At 42.2% G+C, this 24,377-nt stretch overlaps 1 protein-coding gene across 9 annotated transcripts in view; it reads right to left on the bottom strand.

Annotated features, from left to right (window-relative positions):
- sema4d (sema domain, immunoglobulin domain (Ig), transmembrane domain (TM) and short cytoplasmic domain, (semaphorin) 4D) overlaps positions 1-24,377 on the bottom strand; it is an 86,662-nt gene that overhangs the window by 28,303 nt on the left and 33,982 nt on the right. For 8 of the 9 annotated variants that reach the window (XM_055864088.1, XM_055864085.1, XM_055864089.1 and 5 more), the window contains exon 3: positions 1,345-1,481. In XM_055864088.1, coding sequence (XP_055720063.1) covers positions 1,345-1,481 — 137 coding nt within the window. Of the gene's footprint in view, positions 1-1,344; positions 1,482-22,028; positions 22,101-24,377 lie in introns of all 9 variants that reach the window. The other variant, XM_055864086.1, reaches the window with a different exon arrangement.

Here is a 24,377-nt window from a genome sequence, read left to right as displayed (position 1 = left end):
GGTGAGGTAGGTAAATTGGGTGGGTAGTTTACAGATGGACTATGTACAGCTGCAGCGATCGGTTAGCTGCTCGGATAGCAGATTTTTAAAGTTGTTGAGGGAGATAAAAGTCTCCAACTTCAGAGATTTTTGCAATTCGTTCCAGTCGCAGGCAGCAGAGAACTGGAAGGAAAGGCGTCCAAATGAGGTTTTGGCTTTAGGGATGATCAGTGAGATACACCTGCTGGAGCGCGTGCTACGGGTGGGTGTAGCCATCGTGACCAGTGAACTGAGATAAGGCGGCACTTTACCTAGCATAGCCTTGTAGATGACCTGGAGCCAGTGGGTCTGACGACTAGGGCATACAGGTCGCAGTGGTGGGTCGTATAAGGTGCTTTAGTAACAAAACGGATGGCACTGTGATAGACTGCATCCAGTTTGCTGAGTAGAGTATTGGAAGCTATTTTGTAGATGACATCGCCGAAGTCGAGGATCGGTAGGATAGTCAGTTTTACTAGGGAAAGTTTGGCGGCGTGAGTGAAGGAGGATTTGTTGCGAAATAGAAAGCCGACTCTAGATTTGATTTTGGATTGGAGATGTTTGATATGAGTCTGGAAGGAGAGTTTGCAGTCTAGCCAGACACCTAGGTACTTATAGATGTCCACATATTCTAGGTCGGAACCGTCCAGGGTGGTGATGCTAGTCGGGCGTGCGGGTGCAGGCAGCGAACGGTTGAAAAGCATGCATTTGGTTTTACTAGCGTTTAAGAGCAGTTGGAGGCCACGGAAGGAGTGTTGTATGGAATACATATATATATATATATATATATATCCAAGTTATTACCTGGTACTCACGGTGTATATATATAGCCACGTTATTACCTTGTACTCCCTGTATATAGCCATGGTATTACCTGGTACTTCCTGTATATATAGCCATGTTATTTTTTACTCGTTGTTATTCCTCGTATCACCATTTTTATTTTTAACTCTGCGTTGTTGGAAAAGGACCCGTCAGTAAGCATTTCACGGTTAGTCTTCTCCGGTTGTTTACGAAGCATGTGATAAATAAAATGCGATTTGATTACTGGAGCTATTTATGTCAATAGCAGCATACAAACTGTTACTGAACCTCCTCCCCCTTCAAGAAACACAGCATGAAAGGCTGAGAAGAGACTCAATGGAGACTGATGTCTTTCAAATAGTGAACCCTGGGTGAACGTTTGAGACTTTTAGAAGAAAATGACCCCCCCCCCCCTGGGCAAACTTAATCTAGCGTACCGTCCTCAAGTATTTGAGAATACTTGACCCAGGTGTGCTGCAGTGTGATTGTATGTGAGGGAAGGTGCTGATCATGTTACCATACCTTCGTGTTTCCAAGAGGTCCGGGGAATGCTGTGGGGTCCGTGTGTAGAAACCTCAAGGAGTAGACCCAGGAACACACCTAGAACTCCGAACACCATGTTGGATTCCGGGAGCAGCTTCGGAACCGTGAAGTTTCCTCTGATGACAACAAAATACAACAAGGTTGATTTAATACACAGTCTCTTCTCCTCAGACACACGGATATACTAATCACCAGCAGAGAGACAGCTGTTAACACAGTAAACCCACTTCCTCTCGGATATGGCTACTACGACCGCATCCTCCTCTTTACAGCTCATTTGTTAACTACAGACACAAAGAAACTGAAACACACAAAACAAACGATAGAGAAGGTTAAAAAAACATTATAACCTTGTAGTTTGGCCCTGTGACTGAAACAGAACACTCAGCGTCAGTGGATAGATTCAGACATTCTGAGACCCCTTAGACTTGCTTACACATTATGACAGCGGAACCGATTCCTGTCCCGTATTCTAATGACTCAAAATCACAACCGAGTGTGGCACTTTGTCATCAGTAAATATATTGTAATACTCTGAGGCCCGAGGGGGTGCTGTTGGCCCGAGGGGGTGTGTGACTGTCACAAGAGCAAACTAGAACAGCTACTATACATGTGCTTTTTCTTGTGGCTCAAGTAACTGTTACTCCTCTCAAACAGAATACCACATTCACACTATTTCACATTGCCAACCAGAGACATTTCACAGCATCTCTCTCAACTCACATCAACTATGTAAATGACAGACCTGCTATCAAAGGACCAGCTGCTACTGACAACAGCTGTGTAGCCTGTGTTTGTGTAATACAAAGTGCAAGACTGCGGGCGGTGAGTTCAGGTAGGGTAAGGAGGGAGGGAGAGCATGTGATGACAGGGCCCTGAACTAACTGGATGGGAGTCGCTCAGTCTGACAGAGAGAGAGAGGGACCATGTGCTCTTCATTTAACATGAAAGCCATGCTCTGCTCCTCTTAGGCTGGGTCATGTTCATTAGGGCACACTGTATCCTTTTTATTTATCTTTCTTCTTTTTTTTTTAAGGCGGATCTCTTCCACAAAGGGCTTTACATGACAACCTTCCCAGCAGCATTATAGATTATATAAAACATGTCATCCGATTTTACTGTCCTTTTCTATGTACTAATTCACAGCAGCATTATGTTACTCTGCCATTAAACGTCAGTTTCCTGACACATCCACTGACGGATCTGATAAGAAACCAATTACAAAGCTTTTTGTCTCTTGACAAAGACGATAAGATCATACAACAACCCATATATCTATGACTTTGGAAGGCCTACCTATTTCCCCAACTATCCCTCAGGCAGAGAGAGGAAGGAACGCCCTGGGTGGTGCAACTGGCAAACACCTCTCTGACAGAGTCAGGGGTCTCTGTCTGTCCTCCAACTGGATTGGTTTAGAACACCCATAAATACCCCAAAAGGATAATTAGGTCAAACCAGGAACAGCAACAACAAAAAATCTGAAAATGTTGATGCTTGTCAACCTAGCTTGAGTTGCCCGTTACATTATGTAAAATATTTGTCAGATACAGCGACAATGTTTGACTTGTCATCGATGCTTTTCAATTACATTTTCTTTCTCCCAAAACAGTAGGCCTACGTATTTCTAGGTCAAACTGGGTCACCTGAAACCAGAGAAAAGCTCATAAACCTGTGAAATATTTGAGCCCTTAAAGCCTAACTGAAATATGAAAATACATCTCTAATCTAAATGTGCTTATTCTATCCTAGTTATAAGATTATTATACTCTCTTAGTCAAATATTTTGCACCTAAACGATGGAGGCAGTAACATACTATAATAGGAAATTTTATCAAATCAAAATAAATTCTTCCTAATGTGGCTGCATGGAGGATTCAAATCAGTTGCTTGTACCTTTGTAAATGTTATTCAGATTTAAAGGGTAGGATGCATGAGTTTTTATTCACCAAAGTAACAGCAGTGTAGTCAAAGACAGTTGTAGTCACGATCTGGTTACCTATAACTACAAACACTTTTTAAAAAAAGTATTTTTTAAACATATTTATTAACTTATTTCCAGATATCCTCTAGCCCGTCCCTCTGAGGTGCATTTTCTTTGCTAGCTAACTCAGCCATTAAATAGATAAGTCTCCGCTCTCTCAACTTTATAGTAGCAGTAAAAAATTGACACCTACAAGGGATTTTCTGTATTTTTTAAAACTATTTTCTGCATTGTAGAATAGTGAAGACATCAAAACTATGAAAACACTATGAAACACAAAAAAAGTGTTAAATCAAAATATATTTTATATTTGAGATTCTTCAAAGTAACCACCCTTTGCCTTGATTACAGCTTTGCACACTCTTGGCATTCTCTCAACCAGCTTCATGATGAATGCTTTTCCAACAGTCTTGAAGGTGTTCCCACATATGCTGAGCACTTGTTGGCTGCTTTTCCTTCACTCTGCAGTTCAACCCATCCCAAACCATCTCAATTGGGTTGGGGTCGGGTGATTGTGGAGGCCAGGTCATCTGATCCAGCAGTCCATCACTCTCCTCCTTGGTCAAGTAGCCCTTACATAGCCTGGAGGTGTGTGTTTTGTTCTGTTGAAAACCTAAATGATAGTGGGATTAAGTTCAAACCAGATGGGATGGCTTATCGCTGCAGAATGCTGTGGTAGCCATCCTGGTTAAGTGTGCCTTGAATTCTAAATAAATCAGTGTCACCCGAAAAAGCACCGACACACCATCCCACCTCCTGCTCCATGCTTCACGATGGGAACCACACATGCGGAGATCATCCAAATCACCTACTCTGCGTCTCACAAAGACACAGCGGTTGGAACCAAAAATCTCAAATTTGGATTAATCAGACCAAAGGACAGATTTCCACCGGTTTAATGTCCATTGCCCGTGTTTCTTGGCCCAAGCAAGTATCTTCTTATTGTTGGTGTCCTTTAGTAGTGGTTTCTTTGCAGCAGTTCAACCACGAAGGCCTGCCACGAAGGAGCTGTTCTTGCCATAATATGGGCGTCGTTTTTTTACCAAATACAGCTATCTTCTGTATACCACCACAATCTTGTCACAACACTACTGATTGGCTCAAACGCATCAAGGAAAGAAATTCCACAAATTAACTTTTAACAAAACAAACCTGTTAATTGATATGCATTCCAGGTGACTACCTCATGAAGCTGGTGGAGAGAATGCCAAGAGTGTGCAAAGCTGTAATCAAGGCAAAGGGTGGCTACTTTTAAGGATCTAAAATATATTCTGATTTGTTGGACACTTTCTTTGGTTACTACTTGATTCCATGCGTGTCATTTCATAGTTTTGATGTCTTCACTATTATTCTACAATGTAGAAAATAGTAAAAATAAAGAACAACCCTTGAATGAGTAGGTGTGTCTAAACTTTTGACTGGTACTGTACTTTCGTCAAGGTGTCCGCATGTCGGCACGTCTTGCAGTCTTTTCCGAGGCCTGGTCCGTTGTGAGCAGTATGTCCTGCGCCTACGACTATTTGAAGTATAAACTTTGATCCAAATTGAGGTTAGTGATCGCTGTTCTGATGTCCAGAAGCTCTTTTCGGTCATAGGAAACAATGTCGGAAACATTATGCCCAAAAAGTTAAGATCAGGGCCAAGAAAACACAATAGAACTGCAGCTATCCATTGCGGCACCAGGGGCTCACAAGGGAGATGGGGAAAAGACATTCAATCCTTTTACAAAGGAAAAGTGACACCGGCACAAGAGCAGGTAATTCTGGTCTCCCAACCTGAGCAGGCCCAGGTGAAGAGAAGGTGTCCTAATAGCAGTAGGCTGAAGGCCTGGGACAGGTTCATGTGGTGTGGGTGTATAGATGCTAATCACATTTCCTAGCAAGCTAAAGGTGGTAATTATTCTTAAAACCGGCTTCCTTCTCACAGACGGAACAAGTTCTGCTTTCTGATAAACAAAAAGAACAAGTTCCGAGATGAAAAATACAACGGAGAAGAAGCCTGGGCAGGAATTCAATACAACTTAGTAGAACCATATGGATACCAGTTGCTGCCAAAATAACATAATTTCAGCATGTGATCATCATAAGCAATTTTTTATATAATTGTAGGCCATAGTCTGAAGCAAGAAGGGAGAGGAGACATCCGAAGGCATCATGAAGTAGAATAGCTTTTGCTTTCTCTAGGTGTAGAGTGAAAGACTGGGACAATGCATGTCATGAGAAAAGAATACTTCCCCCACAGTTTTACAAAACCTATAGCTTACATTTTGAGTTTTAGTATCGCAGCAAGTCTTTGTTGTTTGAGATGCCACCAAGTGTGACAGAACAAACAATGAAAATGGAACTAATTAACTAACTAACCAACAACCCCTGGCCTAACCTACTGACACAGTTCTGCTACCATTACAGAGATGACGTAGTAATTAACGGTTCGCCCGAGGAGGGATCGTAAAACACCACACATATTGGAAATCAGTTTCAGGCGACAACAGCTAGGAAAACTCATTGATCTGATGTAATTCAAAATACATGTCCTGGGGACAATTCCAGTTCCACACCATAACATCTAGGAATGCTAAATCAAGTCATCCATAGAATCAGAATGAGTCCAAATTCCAACCCTAGCCAGTCACTCACAGCCTAGGACATTAAAAGGGGTCAAAGACAGAAAGACCTATTGTTTTCAAAAGACAGGGAGGGCACTGAATCTCCCTTCTCCCCATGTGCGTCATCATCGTACAGTAACTGAACAATGAATGGACACAAAACACCACAGAAGGTGGAGGATGTCCACTTTCCCCACTCCGCACTAACCTAGTTCTCCTCCCAGCATTGCCTATCTAAATGCCAGACTAGATTATTAGGACAGAGCCAAAAGGCAACTAAAGACGATCAACCGAGGAGAGATTTAACACGTCAACCATTCGTAGTTCAGTACTAATCTATTACAATACAAGAAGAGGGGAACAAGTTGGCACTGCACCAGCCACACAGACAGAGAGATATTTAAAACTGCAGCCATAGGCCTACTGGTATGCCTCTTTAAAACTGTAGCCATGCTGGCATGTCTCTTTGAGCCCTTTGTCTATCCTGAACTCAGCTTCTTTGGACACATAGTGAGTTTGACACCTGCTCTGGTGCTCTTTGCAGTGCTACAGTGCTGGCGGGTCACAGAAAACTGGCAGGTCGATGGGTCTGCCTGCCTCAGCCTGGACATTCAGCGCCTGCCAATGCCTCCCAGCCTTTCAGGCCCTCTCCCTGCCAGCCTTCCTCTCCCCCGGCCCTCAGCACCCCGGCCTGTTGGCACTTGCTGTGATAACTCATTGATCTGACAACATCAATGTGGATGCACTCTCCTGGTCCTCCCAACGCCATCCTGCCAAAATCTGCTGCTCTTCCTGCCGTTCAGTTCCCATTGACAGCCCCTAACAACCTCTTTCGCTCTCCTCCTCCTCTTCTGGAGTGTCTCAGTATCTTCTTTCAGGATGGTTCATCCACTTCATGTCCCTCAGAAACTCTGGTTTGCGGTGAGGGTGTCCTGCGAGTTATAGACAAGAACAGTTTGTCCAACCTGAAACAGGACATGTCAGTTCCGCTGTTATTTTGTACACCGCACATCACTAGCAAATCAATACATTCAGTCGTTTTCTGTTCGTTAACAAAAATGGACCAACGTGCCCTCCAGATCCATGACCTTTACCAGACTGCCCAGGAGGGTGAATGAGACATTCCCTACACAAACTAACACACCTCAAGCCAAGGAGAAACACCATATGTTTCCAGATAGATCTACATTTCCAACGTCGTAGCAGCATCTGCATTTCGAAGCTGTAAAAGCAGCGACATCCTTCTCTGCAACATGTGGCATTTTGCATCATGTAGGCCTGTAACAAAAACACTGACCACCGCATCTCTATGACGCTGCCTGACAGATGTCTACCCCACTATAAATATAAGACTGAGCATCGGTTTGGCTACAGACGTGACCAACCGTACTGTGACAGGACATTATACTTAAGACTGGATGTGGATACCCTCAATGAAACGTCATTAACCAGACAATGTAGGCCTATGTTATGAGAAAGCCTTTTGGACCTTTAATATAGCATTGATTGTTTGAATTCAAATTGAGAGAAAAAATAAACTGACTCATATCAACTTAAGTGAACATTGTCTGCCCTCCAGGAAATCTACAACACCCGGTGTCACAGGAAGGCCAAGAAGATCACGAACCTCAGCTACCCGAGCCTCCACACGGCCTGTTCACCCTGCTACAATCTAGGAGGAGACTGTACAGGTGCATCAAAGCTGGGACACGAGAGACTGAAAATCAGCTATCTCCAGGTCATCAGACTGTTAAAACTGTCACCACTAGCCGACCTCCTATATGAATAGGTGTGTACAGCAGTAGTTACATAGCATGAGTCTTGACTAGAGTATATACACATGTAAAGTGGGTAAATATATGAGAGAGAGTATATTTATATTCTGGCCTGATATTCTGATATTGCTTGTTGTGTTAGCCAAGGACAGTTGCCCAGAGAGAGTGGGCCAGGACCAGGAAGAGAAGGAGAAAGGGAAGAAGAGAGGTTGGGGAGAGCGGACAGAGGGAGAACTTTTTACATTCGTGTATATTATTTAGTATGTATTGTATTGCGAGATATTACTTCATTGTTGGAGCTAGAAAACAACCATTTCACTGCACCTGTGATAACATCGTGAAATCTGTGTACGCGATCAAGAAACTTTGATTTGATGAGTAGAACTTTTAAGTTAAATCACATATGACTGAAGGGAGTCACTCGCTGAGCACAGAAAGAACACTATGCTACGCTATGGACATGAAAAGTATCCCTCATATAATAACTGGGTTCAGGATCCATGCTGAGCCTGTTAGTCAACCTACAGCAACCACACTAAAGGGAAATTAAGGGTCAGTCCTTGTAAACGGGTATATTTAGATGGTGATGGAGAGCTTTTTCAAAACAACACACCCTTTACCAGGTCACATGGGCTGTCAGAAGATTAAACAAAGAGCATAAACAAAACAGTTGAAGTAGCTGTGTGTGTGTGTGTAAAGAATAAAAGCAGCTCCTGTTAGTTTGGTTAACCGTAGCTCCCGGTCAAGAGAGAAACGCTAAATTGTAAAATGTAATTACCATGTACCACCATCTTAAAAGATGAAAAGAACACACTTTATATCACCATCTGCTACTGCTAAATTACAACGACAAGGTTTGTATGAACACTGTTGGTCACCTAGAAAAAGGAACAACTAGAGGGGGTAACTATTCCATTTCCTTTCCTTGTATTTATGGATCTAGGGACCTTCTACAGCGAGACAGATGTGTGTTGTCTATGACCATCACAGCAACATGGTACAGTTCACACCCAGTGTGACCTCCTGTTGCCATTCAGAGCATTCTCCCCACCACGTGTAGCGCCATCCAGATCCCTGTCAACGCCAACGACTGGTTTGTCCTTCACAGGGTGCTTTCACAGGGTTCTTCACAACCTCAGAGGTACCAATAAGAAAAGAGTGGTAGCTAGTGCACGATTTGAAACTTAGTTCCCCCTGCTGCTATTGGACCAGGTCACTCTTGGGAAAAGAGATTATCTCAATGACAAAAAACCCGTATAAAGGTTAAATTAAAAAAATTAAATAGTGCAGTGGTCAATGGCATTCCTAGTCGATCACCAACATTTCTGTAGAGCAAAAAAAAAAAGCCTTGGGTTCCTATTTTTATTTAAATCATTTAAAAAAAATTGTGCTAGAGCGGGGAAGGCAAATTGTTCCCATTTTGAACCCCATCATGTGTATGAAGGTGGAACTCCTCCTACCCGGCAGGCCCAGAGAGAAAATCAAGTGCACTTATCGGCCTACCGCTGGTCAATCAGACAGCTCAGCTCACCGTGTCTGCAGTTTCCTCATGCCATAGGCTGTAAAAAGAAGCCTCCAACGCACATCAAAGTTGATACTAAGATTTCAAAACCATGACTCGAGAGACACAACGAATACAATAAAACGTTTAAGTTTAAGTTGTTATTCAGCATTGTTCAACAATTTTATAAGCCATAACATGTGCGTTCTCCCTACTGCCACTCATTCTACAACCAGCACTGCAGCCGCAGTGAATGAGTAGCAAAGTGTTACTATAAACACAATATTATTTGCGTCTCGTCTTCAATTATTTTTTTTTTATAGTCAAGGAATATTTCACATTTGTTGGTCATGGGAGTAGCAACGAATTGCTGCATGCTCACTCAACTGTCCCTCAAGGCAACACATTATTACCAGTGTGATCCTATATCCATTTTTTAAATATAATTTCAAAATGGTCTATCAAGAACATTGGCAGGGTAATTCAAGCATAGCCAATATGCAGTGAATGTAAATTGGCCCTATAGCTTACTGCACAAACCTCATCGCTACAGAACTGTTCATTGGTTAATGTCGCATAGGCTTATGTTTTTTTTTTTTTAAAGTCAAGTAAAAACTCTGAGCGGTAGATCGAGGCCTGCAGTTTGACTCAGTGTTCCCCTCAGCTAAAGTTACCATCTTACTTCCTGTGCAGTACCGCCTGGCACTTCACCACAGCGGAAATCTAAAATGGGCCTTAAAATTGTACCTCAGAAAAGCCCCTTAACAGTACCACTAATGCATAGTCTCTTATTGACCTGAGACCGGAGTGCGATTCAGAGAGGAGAAATCCCCCCCAAAAAGAAGCAAAAACAGTATTAGCTGGTGTTTGAGTAATTATCGGGTAGGTCACTAGCTAGCATTCATAGAATACCCCATTGGCTAGTCCTAGGTGTATTTTCTTAGAGACTAATGTAATCTGTAACAGAGCTCAGGGCGTACTCTGTCCGGGACCAGGGACTATTTTAGGAGCTGTGAAAGAGCAGAGGCAGCCCTGAGACCTTGTGCTGCTCCTGGTTGTGATAGCTAAGGGCAGGTGTCCAGAGAGTGTGGGCCGAGGCCAGGGAAGGAGGGAGAGAGGAAGGAGGGAGAGAGGAAGAGGGCCAGGGAGAGAGGGTGCGGAGAGGAAAAGAGGGTAAAGGAAGGGAGCAGGGGAGAGTTATTTATTTAACTGTGCAAGTCAGTTAAGAACAAATTCCTATTTACAATGACGGCCTACCACGGCCAAACCCTAACCTGGGCGGTGCTGGGCCAATTGTGCGCCGCCCTACTCCCAAACACAGCCTGGCATCAAATGCCTCTAGCACTGAGATACAGTGCCTTAGACCGCCGCGTCACTCGGGAGAGAGGGGTTCTGCGGTAACCTTGGTAGACAAAGTTGCTTTCAGATCCCAGGCAGAACCAGGCACCGTCCTCCCTCCCACTGCTCGCCTCGTGTATTGTGTGTCTTGGAGACTGTCTTCATCAGATCTCCCCCGTCTGGTTCATAGATAGCTACACATCCTGCAGTGTGTGGTTTATTAGGAGGTCGAGACACGTTAATAGCTAGTCATTGAATAGTTCCACGTCTGACTTTCACTAACACCAGAATGCAGAAATGCCCAAGTACTGTTGGTTAATATACAAAAATAGATCACATCAGAATTAGAACAATATTGGCTGTTAAATTCTCGATGCCTATTGTGAAATTGATATTGCCTGCATTTACTGTAGGTTTCAGATAACTAAAGATTATTCTACCATTTAAATTACTCACTGTTAACCTGTGGATGCCCAAGAAATGGCAGGTAGCCTAGTGGTTAGATCGTTGGACTAGTAACCGAAAGGTTGCAAGATCGAATCACCGAGCTGACAAGGTTCAAATCTGTTGTTCTGCCCCTGAACAAGGCAGTTAACCAACTGGGCAGTCATTGAAAATAAGAATTTGTTCTTAACTGACTTGCCTAGTTTAAAAAAAAATGTAAATAAAAAGGCTTTCTATAGCATCTTCATCTGTCACCATTTTCACCAAATTTAACATGTAATGTCTCTAAAAAAGGTTTTCACCAGGGCTGTTAAGGCCTATAGTCCCCCTCACTGAGCTGCACCACTGGGTCCAGGCTCTTTAAGACCTTCTTTCTTTTCCTTTTTTACTGTCTTTTCTATTTTCCTCATCTTTAGCAACTGATTTCATGGTCCGATTTAGTTTCCCCAGAGACAAAACCTCTTTAGGAGTCCTCTGCTGTGAAACTACCAGCACCCACTGCTCTCAGAACACATCCAGCCTGTCCTCCTGAACTTGGCTCACATGGGGGGGGGAAATACTAATTTCCCCACTTTCAAGGAAGACAAATAAAACAAAAACATTCCTCCGACTCACACTGCCAATCTAACTTGGCAATCTATGGTGTGCTGAGGAACGTTCAAAGAATACTGTAACTGTGTGCTGGCTAGGCTGTTAGCTATACTGCAACTGTAGCGTGCTGGCTAGGCTGCTAGCTATACTGCAACTGTAGCGTGCTGGCTAGTCTGCTAGCTATACTGCAACTGTAGCGTGCTGGCTAGTCTGCTAGCTATACTGCAACTGTAGCATGCTGGCTAGGCTGCTAGCTATACTACAACTGTAGCGTGCTGGCTAGGCTGCTAGCTATACTACAACTGTAGTGTGCTGGCTAGGCTGTTAGCTATACTGCAACTGTAGCGTGCTGGCTAGGCTGCTAGTTATAGTGTAACTGTAGCGTGCTGGCTAGGCTGCTAGCTATTCTACAACTGTAGCGTGCTGGGTAGGCTGCTAGGTATTCTACAACTGTAGCGTGCTGGCTAGGCTGCTAGCTATACTACAACTATAGCGTGCTGGCTAGGCTGCTAGCTATACTGCAACTGTAGCGTGCTGGTAGGCTGCTAGCTATACTACAACTGTAGCATGCTGGCTAGGCTGCTAGCTATACTGCAACTGTAGCATGCTGGTAGGCTGCTAGCTATACTACAACTGTAGCATGCTGGCTAGGCTGCTAGCTATACTGCAACTGTAGTGTGATGGCTAGGCTGCCCTTGAGGAAGGCAGTTAACCTCTTGGAACTATAGGGGGTGCTGTTCCGCATTAGCATATTTGTGTCTCCAAATTAAACTGCCTCGTGCTAAATTCTTGATCGTACAATATGCATATTATTGTTATTATTGGATAGAAAACACCTTCTAGTTTCTATAGAAGTTGAAATTTTGTCTCTGAGTTGTACAGAACAATTTCTACAGCACTTTTCATGACAGGGTTCAGATTTCAATTTTTTTTACCTCTGATCTGGGGTCTGTTTTTAAGGCGACAGTGAATGCTATGAAGAAACCGACACTGCCTACGTCTTCCTCTGGGTGTCTGTACGTCATCACGCTTTCAATGGAATCGATGGGATATTCACAGCCAGTATAAAAGACCAAAATGTATAGAGACCGCCCTTTCTCGTCGTGCGCCTGAAGCGTGAAGGGCATCGGACCTGCCTCGTTCCAAATCGTTTTCTAACCAGCAATATTTCTCCGGTCATGTTTTCACTCGTTTTAGGTGTTAAAAACATCAAAATGTAGTTAATTTGAACCGTTTTATAGCAATTTATATCCGTTTAGTGCGATTTTAGAGGAATTTATTTGTTGTGCACTCTGAAACTTTGGACACGTTTTGGGGTGTCGGTCGTTGGTGGTGGACATTTCGAAGGACAGAGGACATCTATCGACCAAAAGACGTTTATAACATAGAAAGGATACATTGCCCAAGAATCTGATGGAAGAACACCTCAAAGTAAGCAATATTTAATATGATAAATCGCGTTTCTGTCGAAATATTTTAAACGCACATTTCGCCATTTTGTTTGGTATAGCTTCACTTGGCGAACCCTGTATTGAAAAGTAAGGATAATTTTAAAAATGTAAATCAGCGGTTGCATTAAGAACTAATTTGTCTTTCGATTCCTGTAAACCCTGTATTTTTTAGTCAAGTATATGATTAGCTATTAATTAAACCAGATCACTCTGAAAGATGGCGACCGACATTTTCAGGCTTGTTTTGCTACTATTTTCATTGTGTAACCACGGTTTTGTATGGCTAAATATGCACCTTTTCGAACAAACTGTATATGTATATTGTAAAATGATGTTACAGGAGTGTCATCGGAAGAATTCTGAGAAGGTTAGTGAAAAAATTAATATCTTTTGGCGATGTTGACTTTTATCGCTCACTTTGGCTAGAATCAATGCTGGGCTGCTATGTGCTATGTGCTACGCTAATATAACGATTTATTGTGTTTTCGCTGTAAGACACTTAGAAAATCTGAAATATTGTCTGTATTCACAGGATCTGTGTCTTTCGATTCGTGTATGCTGTGTATTTTTACGAAATGTTTGATGATTAGTAGTTAGGTAAACACGTTGCTCATTGTAATTATTCTAGTCCATTTGTGACGGTGGGTGCAATTGTAACCTATGGCAGCTACCTGAAATATGCACTTTTTTCTAACAAAACCTATCCCATACCATAAATATGTTATCAGACTGTCATCTAATGAGTTTTTTTGTTGGTTAGGGGCTATAAATATCTTAGTTTAGCCGAATTGGTGATGGCTACTGGTGTTGGTGGACAAATAAAAGATGGTGGATTATGCTAATGTGTTTTTAGGTAATAGATGTACATCTTTACATATTGTGTCTTCCCTGTAAAACATTTTAAAAATCGGAAATGGTGGCTTTATTCACAAGATCTGTATCTTTCATCTGGTGTCTTGGACTTGTGATTTAATGATATTTAGATGCTACTATCTACTTGTGAAGCTATGCTAGCTATGCTAAACAGTGTGTGGGGGGTGGGGGGTGCTCCCGGATCCGGGTTTCTGAGGCAGTAGAAGTTAAACCCCACATTCAGAAGAGTGGGTTAAATGCGGAAGACACATTTCGGTTGAACACATTGTTGTGCAACTGACTAAGTATCCTCTTTCCCTTAACTATACAGTTCCTTCAGAAAGTATTCATACCCATTGATTTACTCCACATGTTGTTGTATTACAGCGTGAACATAAAATGTATTAAATTGGTTGTTTTCCCCCCACACCAATCTACACACAGTACCCCATGATGACCATGTGAAAACATGTTTTTTGAAGTGCTTGCAAATGTATTGAAAAAGTAAAAGCTGAAATGTCATGAGTCAATAGGTATACAACCCCTTATGACAAGTTTAAATAAGTTCAGGAGCATATAAACATAGCAAAAAAAAGAAACGTCCTCTCACTGTCAACTGCGTTTATTTTCTGCAAACTTAACATGTGGAAATATTTGTATGAACATAACAAGATTCAACAACTGAGACAAACTGAACAAGTTCCACAGACATGTGACTAACAGAAATGGAATAATGTGTCCCTAAACAAAAGGAGGGTTCAAAATCAAATGTAAGTCAGTATCTGGTGTGGCCACAAGCTACATTAAGTACTGCAGTGCATCTCCTCCTCATGGACTGCACCAGACTTGCCAGTTCTTGCGGTGAGATGTTACCCCACTCTTCCACCAATGCACCTGCAAGTTCCCGGACATTTCTGGGGGGGAATGGCCCTAACCCTCACCCGCCGATCCAACAGGTCCCAGACATGCTCAATGGGATTGAGATCCGGGCTCGTCGCTGACCATGGCAGAACACTGACATTCCTGTCTTGCAGGAAATCATGAACAGAACGAGCAGTATGGCTGGTGGCATTGTCATGCTGGAGGGTAATGTCAGGATGAGCCTGCAGGAAGGGTACCACATGAGGGAGGAGGATGTCTTCCCTGTAACGCACAGCGTTGAGATTGCCTGCAATGACAACAAGCTCAGTCCGATGATGCTGTGACACACCGCCCCAGACCATTACGGACCCTCCACCTCCAAATCGATCCCACGCCAGAGTACAGGCCTCGGTGTAACGCTCATTCCTTCAACGATAAACATGAATCTGACCATCACCCCTGGTGAGACAAAACCGGGACTCGTCATTGAAGAGCACTTTTTGCCAGTCCTGTCTGGTCCAGCGAAAGTGGGTTTGTGCCCATAGGCGACGTTGTTGCCTGTGATGTCTGGTAAGGACCTGCCTTACAACAGGCCTACAAGCCCCCAGTCCAGCCTCTCTCAGCCTATTGCGGACAATCTGAGCACTGATGGAGGGATTGTGCATTCCTGGTATAACTCGAGCAGTTGTTGCCATCCTGTACCTGTCCCGCAGGTGTGATGTTCGGATGTAACGATCCTGTGCAGGTGTTGTTATACGTGGTCTGCCACTGCGAGGACGATCAGCTGTCCGTCCTGTCTCCCTGTAGCGCTGTCTTAGGCGTCTCACAGTACAGACATTGCAATTTATTGCCCTGGCCACATCTGGAGTCCTCATGCCTCCTTGCAGCATGCCTAAGGCATGTTCACGCAGATGAGCAGGGACCCGTGGCATCTTTCTTTTGGTGTTTTCCAGAGTCAGTAGGAAGGCCTCTTTAGTGTCGTAAGCTTTCATAACAGTGACCTTAATTGCCTACCGTCTGTAAGCTGTTAGTGTCTTAACAATCGTTCCACAGGTGCATGTTCATTAATTGTTTATGGTTCATTGTACTTGCATGGGAAACAGTGTTTAAACCCTTCACAATGAAGTTCTGTGAAGTTATTTGGATTTTTACAAATTATCTTTGAAAGACAGGGTCCTGAAAAAGGGCCGTTTCTTTTTTTCCCTGAGATTGTGATGCTTTTTGGGGGTATCCTACCTTTGCCATTGAGGAACTGAAGCAAAGCACACTTGTTGTTTGGTACACAACCCTGCGTCCCCACCACCACACAATCCAAAACACCATAACTTTAAAGCTTATTAAATGACTAGCAAAGTTATCAAATATGATCTTAGTGTTAAGCCTTCAAAGGGCACTTCAGACAGATTGTAATTTTGGTGCGCATAGAATGGTGTCTGTTCCGCTGCAAATTTCCTTCACAATATGACAAACATCGGCTCGTTCGTTTTTGAACAACCCAGGGTGTAGGTCATCTTCTAACTGGAACTAACATAGCGATCATTAACATTGATTATTATTGATCAAAACCTATCCAGCACTGTATTTGTTTATGGATCCCCATTAGCTGCTTCCAAAGCAGCAGCTACTCTGCCTGGGGTCCAGCAAAAAAGGCAGCTTATACAATTTTCGAAACATTACAGTCACAGATTTCACAACACACTGTGCCCTCAAGCCCCTACTCCACTACCACATATCTACAGTACAAAATCCATGTGTACGTGTGTGTATAGTGCATAAGTATGCATGAGTCTGTGTCAATGTTTGTGTTGCTTCACAGTCCCCGCTGTTCCATAATCTTTTTGTTGTATCAAATTTTAGTGCTTGCATCAGTTACTTGATGTGGAATAGAGTTCCATTTAGTCATGACTATTTAGTACTGTGCACCTCCCATAGTCTGTTCTGGACTTAGACTGAAGAGACCTCTGGTCTTGTGGGGTATGCATGGATGTCTGAGCTGTGCGCCAGTAGTTCAAACAGACAGCTCAGTGCATTCAACATGTTAATACCTCTCATATATACAAGTAGTGAGGAAGTCAATCTCTCCTCCACTTTGAGCCAGGAGAGATTGACATGGATATTATTAATGTTACTTCTCTGTGTACATCCAAGGGCCAGCCATGCTGCCCTGTTCTGAGCCTATTGCTATTTTCCTAAATCCTTTTTTGTGGCACCTGACCACATGACTGAACTGTAGTCCAGGTGCAACAAAACCAGGGCCTGTAGGACCTGCCTTGTTGATAGTACTGTTAAGGTAGAGCATCACTTTTTTTATGGACAGACTTCTCCCAATCTTAGCTACTGTTGTATCAATGTTTTGACCATGACAGTTTACAATCCAGAGTTACTCCAAGCTGTTTAGTCACCTCAACTTGCTCAATTTTCACATGGTTTATTACAAGATTTAGTTGAGGTTTAAGTAGATGATTTGTCCCAAATACAATGCTTCTAGTTTTAGAAATATTTAGGACTAACTTATTCCTTGCCACCCACTCTGAAACTATACTCAAATCCAGTGGCATGTCATTAGTAAAGATTGAAAAAAGTAAGGGGCCTAGACAGCTGCCCTGGGGAATTCCTGATTCTACCTGGATTATGCTGGAGAGGATTCCATTAAAGAACAGCGTCTGTTCTGTTAGACAGGCAATTCTTTATCCACAATATAACAGGGGGTTTAACTTCTTTCAGCTAGGGGGCAGAATTTTTATGTTTGGAAAAATAACGTTCCCAGGGTAAACAGACTATTTCTCAGGCTCAGATATTAGAATATGCATATCATTGACAGATTAGGATAGAAAACACTAAAGTTTCCAAAACTGTCAAAATATTGTCTGTGGGTATAACAGAACTGATTTTGCAGGCAAAAACATGAGGAACCCCAACCCGGAAGTGCATTCTTTATTTTTTTTATCCCTGTTACATTGCTTGCCCCTCCATGTAAAGGGGTATCAACCAGATTCCTTTTCCAATGGCTTCCTCAGGCTGTGACCAGGCTTTAGACATAGTTTTAAGCTTTTATTTTGAAAATGAGCGATATTTATCAAAACGCGTCAGGTGTCCTTTGATTAGTTCCTGCGCAGGAGAGATGTGGCTCGACATTTTCTCTCTGTAGTATTGAACAGTTTACCGTCCGGTTGAAATATGATCGATTATGTATGTTAAAAACAACCTGAGGATTGATTAGAAAAAACCTTTGACATGTTTCTACGAACATTACGGATACTTTTTGGAATTTGTCTGCCCTTCAGGACCGGAACGAGCTTGTGGTTTTCTGAACATAACGCGCAAACCAAATGGCGGTTTTTGGTTATAAAACTAATCTTTATCGAACAAAAATAACATTTATTGTGTAACTGGGAGTCTCGTGAGTGCAAACATCCGAAGATTATCAAAGGTAAGAAATTAATTTTATTGCTTTTCTGACTTTCGTGACCAAGCTAATTTAAGGCTAGCTGTTCTAGCAGTGATTGATACACTCAAAAACGCTTGGATTGCTTTCGCTGTAAAGCACATTTTCAAAATCTGACATGATCGGTGGACTAACAAGCTACGCTGTGTTTTGGTATATTTCACTTGTGATTCCATGATTATAAATATTTGTACTATTATTTTTGAATTTGGAGCTCTGTAATTCAGCGGTTGTTTACGAAAATGATCCCGTAAAAGGGATCCGTGCGGCAAGAAGTTAGAGCCATGGCACAAGTTTCAAGCAGCAGACTATGATTGATAATGTCAAAAGCCGCACTGAAGTCTAACAAAACAGCCCCCACAATCTTTTTATGATCAATTTATCTCAGCCAATCAGTCATTTGTGTAAGTGCTGTGCTTGTTGAATGTCCTTCCCTTTAAGCAAGCTAAAAGTTTTTACTGTGAAATTGCATTGTATCTGGTCAAACACCATTTTTTCCAAAAGTTTACTAAGGATTGGTAACTGGCTGATTTGTCAGCTATTTGAGCCAGTAAAAGGGCCTTCACTATTCTTAGGTAGCAGAATGACTTTTGCGTCTCTCCAATCCCGGGGGCACACTTTCTAGAAGCCTTAAATTGAAAATATGGCAAATAGGAGTGGCAATGTCATCCCCTACTATCCTCAGTAATTTTCCATCCAAGTTGTCAGACCCTGGTGGCTTGTCATTGCTGATAAGACAATTTTTTCACCTCTTCCACACTCACTTTACAGAATTCCAAATTAAAATGCTCGTCTCTCATAATTTGGTCAGATATACTTGGATGTGCTGTGTCAGCGTTTGTTGCTGGCATGTAATGCTTAAGTTCGCTAATCTTGCCAATGAAGTAGTTAGTAATATCAGTTGGTTTTGTGATGAATGAGCCATCTGATTCAATGGAGTTTGCCCTTTTTTTTTCTCCAAAAATGTAATTTAAGGTGTTCCAAAGCTTTTTACTATCATTCATCTTTGTTTCATATTGTGGTTTCTTATTTGTATTCAGTTTAGGCACATTATTTCTCAATTTGCAATATGTTTGCCAATCGGTTGCGCTGACTTAGGAGTTGGTTGTCTATAGGAGCTTCCCACCAGAATGGGCTTTAGGTGAGGCAGGTGAACTTGTAGCCAAATTACTTCAACAGTATTTAACATGAGATCTGTGGTTCTGAATTTAAAAACAGCAACATCTCCACCATTAGCATTTCAATATTTTCTGTAAATGTTATAAACTTGCATTGCTGCCACTGTATCAAAAGGTATTATCTAAGTGAGTTTCAGAGATAGTCAGGACATGAATGTCATTTGTTACTAGATTTCATGAACTTTGTTTCTTCAGTAACATATGTTAATGTGGCCTATTTTGGGCAATTTTCTTCTGGGATGCTTACTTGTTTTCATTGCTTTACTGGGAAGCGTAGCAGAAGTAGATATGCTCATGTTATTTATGTTAGTGAAGGGTGAGCTGCACCCAGTGGACTTCCTACTAGGGCACACCACCTCAGTGCTAACAGTATACATTTGGTTCATAGACACATGATTACCGCATACAATAGCTGTAGGATCAGCAGAGGCATTCAGGGAAGATAGAGGGACATAAATTGTGTTACTTACATTGTGTCGACCAACGCCCCTGGTGTAATATACATTTTCTGAAGCATTATGACAACTCCGCGTCACAATGGTAGGAATTAACTGAGCTGGGCTTGGGTCATTGATAAGTAATTTTCTCAACGCAGCCTTATAATGCTGTGAAAGGATCCAGGAACCCAAATGATTTGGGTGGATCCCATCCTCCTTATAAAACGGGTTTTGTTTCAAAAAGGTATCGAAATTGTCAACAAAAGTTATACACATTGAGCTGCATTGAGGGCACAGGGCCAGATATGATGGGTCTTATATTACCGGTAGTGTCTATCAGAGAGTCAGTCAGCTCTTCGAAATCCAGTTTCAACTGTTCAGAGCTGCCCTTTATAATGTCATTAAAACCCACATGGACTACGATAGCATTGATGTCCATGTCCTGGAGTAGTGCATTCGGGAGCAGCTTAGTAATGTCATTTACTCAAGCTCTGGGACAGGACATTTTGCACCAAGAACGGTCACATTTCTTAGCATGGAGCCGCCCAAAATCACAGCTAGCGAGAAGGATAAGGAAATCTGTCTACTCCCGGGCTTCAGAGAACCCTTTATTGACGGGCAAGAGGCAGGATAACTTGAACACGTTGCTCCCGACAGAAGGAGAAGCCCCGATTGATCCAGAACAGGGACGGAAGGTTGCCGACGTCGAAATCGTAGTAGCAGGCACCGCGGCCGCAGACAGTGACGAAGGTGCAGGAAGACCAGGCTCCAGATGGCCAAACTATTGATTGTTTGTATCCGCTCCTGGCCGCTCGTTGGGAGTGTAGACTGCGTTTTTGGAGGCCGCTGTATTTCGGCTTCCCCGGCTATCAGTTAGGGGAGCGCCGGGCAACACCAGCCAGTCGGATAACAACAAGGCGGAGATGCATCCAACAAGCGCGAACGCCGTCCAGCAACCGGCATAGAACATGTAAACATTCCACTCTGAGTTTCCCCCAGTTTCTTACATAGGCTGGCGACCTGCGTGATCAAGGAAGCCACCTCAAGACTATACTCTTCGGCAAGCAAACAATTATCGCATTGGAACTCTGAGTCGGTTTGTCCCGAAACAAAGCGTAGTAGATACAGCTCCTACAGCCCTGGAACCATTACAATTTACCTCTCCAGACAAAGAGGTCTCCATTGCAAAACTCATCTGGTACCAAATTCGTTAGCTTGATGGCTAGCAGCTTAGTGTGTCTCCAACCTGTCTGTTAAGCAGGATTCCCGGGACAAGAAATAGCGGTCCTAGTTATTAAAACCTAACTGTCGCGGAATCCCCCCAAAAACAAATTCGGTATTCGTATTTAATAGCGGTTTTGTTTTAATAAAAAAAATAACTAACCTAATGTTTCCATCATCCTGTGACGCGGAGAAGCTGAGCTCTGACGTTGCGTAAAACATGTTACTGTACAGCCTCTCTCAGCCTCCAATTTTGGTGCTGACCAATGACACAAATCTGCCATTTTCAAGTGGAAAGGGCTACTGCTAAGCAAACGTCTAGGGTCTCTGACTCCCCTGTTACATCAGCTACTTTCTAGGTAGGTGGCGTAGTCCTGCTTATGAGGTCAGAGGTCAGGTTCCAATTGAGCCAAATACTTTAAAAAAACACGAAACACTGAAGAAAACACACCATTGCAGTAATGTCACATGATAGAATTATCGAAATCAAGAGAAAACAAGTCAGAAATCAACAGGCGATAAACACAAGTTACACCACAGCAGAGCGGACAGACACATCAAGCCCATTTCAAGCAACATACAGGGGGGGGGGGGGGGTGGTGCCCATGGAAGCTCCCAAGGCAGAGGGGGACAAAGCTTTAGAGGCGGTTTGGGAGGAAATAACATCTGAATTAACTCATTGGGACAAAAGATAATGGAACAATAACTTGGATTATGAGGATAGATCAATTAGGATAACAAAAATAAACAATTCCAAAGTTAAAAGGGAGGTTCTATAAAATCACCCAGGTGTTTTTCAGATCATGCGGACCATAAGAGAGAAGCTGTGCAGCATTTGGAGGCTTTAGAAGCTGTGCAGCATTTGGAGGCTTTAGAAGCTGTGCAGCATTTGGAGGCTTTAGAAGCTGTGCAGCATTTGGAGGATTTAGAAGCATGCAGCATTTTTGTTGCAACATGCAAGCCCACACGAGGTTTGTCCTGACCTGTGGCTCCTCAACGAGTCGGCTCTACTAGACGAGAGGCTCCTTCTTTGAGAGAATTACACAATTCTCAAGCTATAGGAGAGAGAGAAGATGAGAGATGACAGTTATGATGATGCGATACTGTAGGTATCTCTGTGTGATGTAAAGAAGCCTGTCAGGATAGAAGGGATGGGAAGACTGTACAATACATCCGTTGTCACCCCAGAACATGTAGAGTAATAAATATATCATATATACACACACAATAACAGCCAGCATATGAAAAAAAACATCATCCATAACACAATACACTGCCCAGGACTACAGAGTAGTTTGATCATTAACTCAAAACACAGTAGCAGACTGTACAACATTGAGAGGATTCAGGGGAATATATAATAATTCTGTGACATTACATGTTGGTTGCCTGCTGTGTTTGTAGTTTTAGTGACTTTTCATTACTAAAGGATATAATCATATAGCCTGGTCCCAGATCAGTTTGTGTTTGGCATGACAGACTATAGGCGTTGGAAAGACCGCACAAAACAGATCTGGAACCAAGCTAATAACCATACACAGTAAAGATACTCTTCATATAGGATAGGACGAACAGAACACTACAGACTAGAAAGGACAGCTGAATCTGAATTCTGAATCTTTACATTAGAGTAATAACATTATCCACCCTTACAAGAGTCCGAGGGGAAAATGTCCGTGTGCATTTCTTCCTACAACTCCCACCAGCTGTAGGCTTTGTGTGATTAGCAGCCAGGGGAAGCTCTATTCAGAGCCTGAGAACATACTGAGATCCCTCTAACCCCATGACAGCATCTTTAATGGTATAGTCTCTTATGGCCACCTAATTGGTTATGTTGGAGAACATGTTATTATAATGGTCTAAGAACAAAAACAGTACTAAAATAAACAATAAAAAAATATATACATTTCCTGTGAGAGTTTGATGCTTTAACATATTACAGCCATTTATTTTTCAGCTGTCAAATCTCAGATGTGACGTAAATATTTTCCCATGGCACAATGTCGATGGCATTACCATTTTGAAGACAAAGAATATTCTGAATGTGCTTCACAGAAAGTTCTACAATAGTTTGTTGAATAAAAATGTATTCTCTGAAATAGTAGCAAACAAATAAATAATTCACACAAAATCTTAAAATGTTTCTTTCTGGCTGCAATAGAAGCAGAATTAATGAAGAGACGAAAAAATGTAGAACTAATTTCTGCAGACAGATTGTCAAACCTCCATTCACAACACTTTCCCTGTGTATCCTTCTCAATCCCCCATACGCAAAATTAAAGCACTTCAAAAGAGTGAATGCATTTCCCCCTTCAAGAGAACTGCTGCACTCAACTCAAAATATATCATTAAAACCTGTGTCACAAAAAAAATGAATGGGCTCGCCTATTGATTTAACCTTTGATGGTTTAGATTCAAAACCACAAAATACTCAGGTGTACACATTAAGCTAGAAGCAACATTAGCTTCCCATCTTTGTAACTCAAACTCTGAACACATTCATATATTTTTGCAAGTGGATGTTAATCTCATGAATAAAAAAATATATAAAAAATGACAAGGAAACTAACTGGCATTATCATTTAAAAGGTCTCTTGAAATAGATATGTCTTAACCTCCAAATATTATATACTGGTTAAATAAAAGGCTAAATGAAAAGAAATATGATGAGATTAAACTCAAAGAAGAAAGGTTTCCATTGTATTGCACGGCCCTCAGCCCCTGGCAATGCAACCGAGATCATTATCCCATGATAAGATACAATCTTCCAGACAATTGAAAATCAGGTCACAGAATTGAACCCAAACATTGAATTAATTAGCATTTTTTGGATGAGTTAACTGTACAAAACAAAAAGGACAATGTATCAAGTCATGCAGAGCATTGGGCACATAAAAACAATATAATACAATGTATATAATAAAAACATAACATTTTTATGGCTTTTAAAATGAAGTTGTATGTTCTTTGTCCTGTCCATTTCAAATAGCCTATATGGCACACAGTACCTTGCAGAGATAGGCTACTGGGGAATTCCTTTGTGATTCAAAAGCCTGTTAGTGTATATTCAAATTGCGTAGAGTATGCACATGCCACTGAACTTTGACAATGTTTTTTAAATCGAAACTCATGTCTCAGTTAACATAGTCATCACATTATCTTGGTTTCAAGAGCGTTGGGACTATTTACACCAATACCTTGAATATCCATCCATCCTTCCTTCGTGCCGAGCCTGTGGCCTTAGCAAACCGTCACAAAGACAGCAACACCCCAAATAAGGTATCGCCCTGTACTGTGTCCCACTCCCTCACTCCCATGATCACATCTCAACT

This window comes from Salvelinus fontinalis, chromosome 2 (genome assembly GCF_029448725.1).
Source record: "Salvelinus fontinalis isolate EN_2023a chromosome 2, ASM2944872v1, whole genome shotgun sequence".
Classification (NCBI taxonomy): domain Eukaryota; kingdom Metazoa; phylum Chordata; class Actinopteri; order Salmoniformes; family Salmonidae; genus Salvelinus; species Salvelinus fontinalis.
The sequence above is the reverse complement of the archived record's forward strand: the minus strand, read 5'-3'. Positions and strand labels throughout refer to the sequence as shown.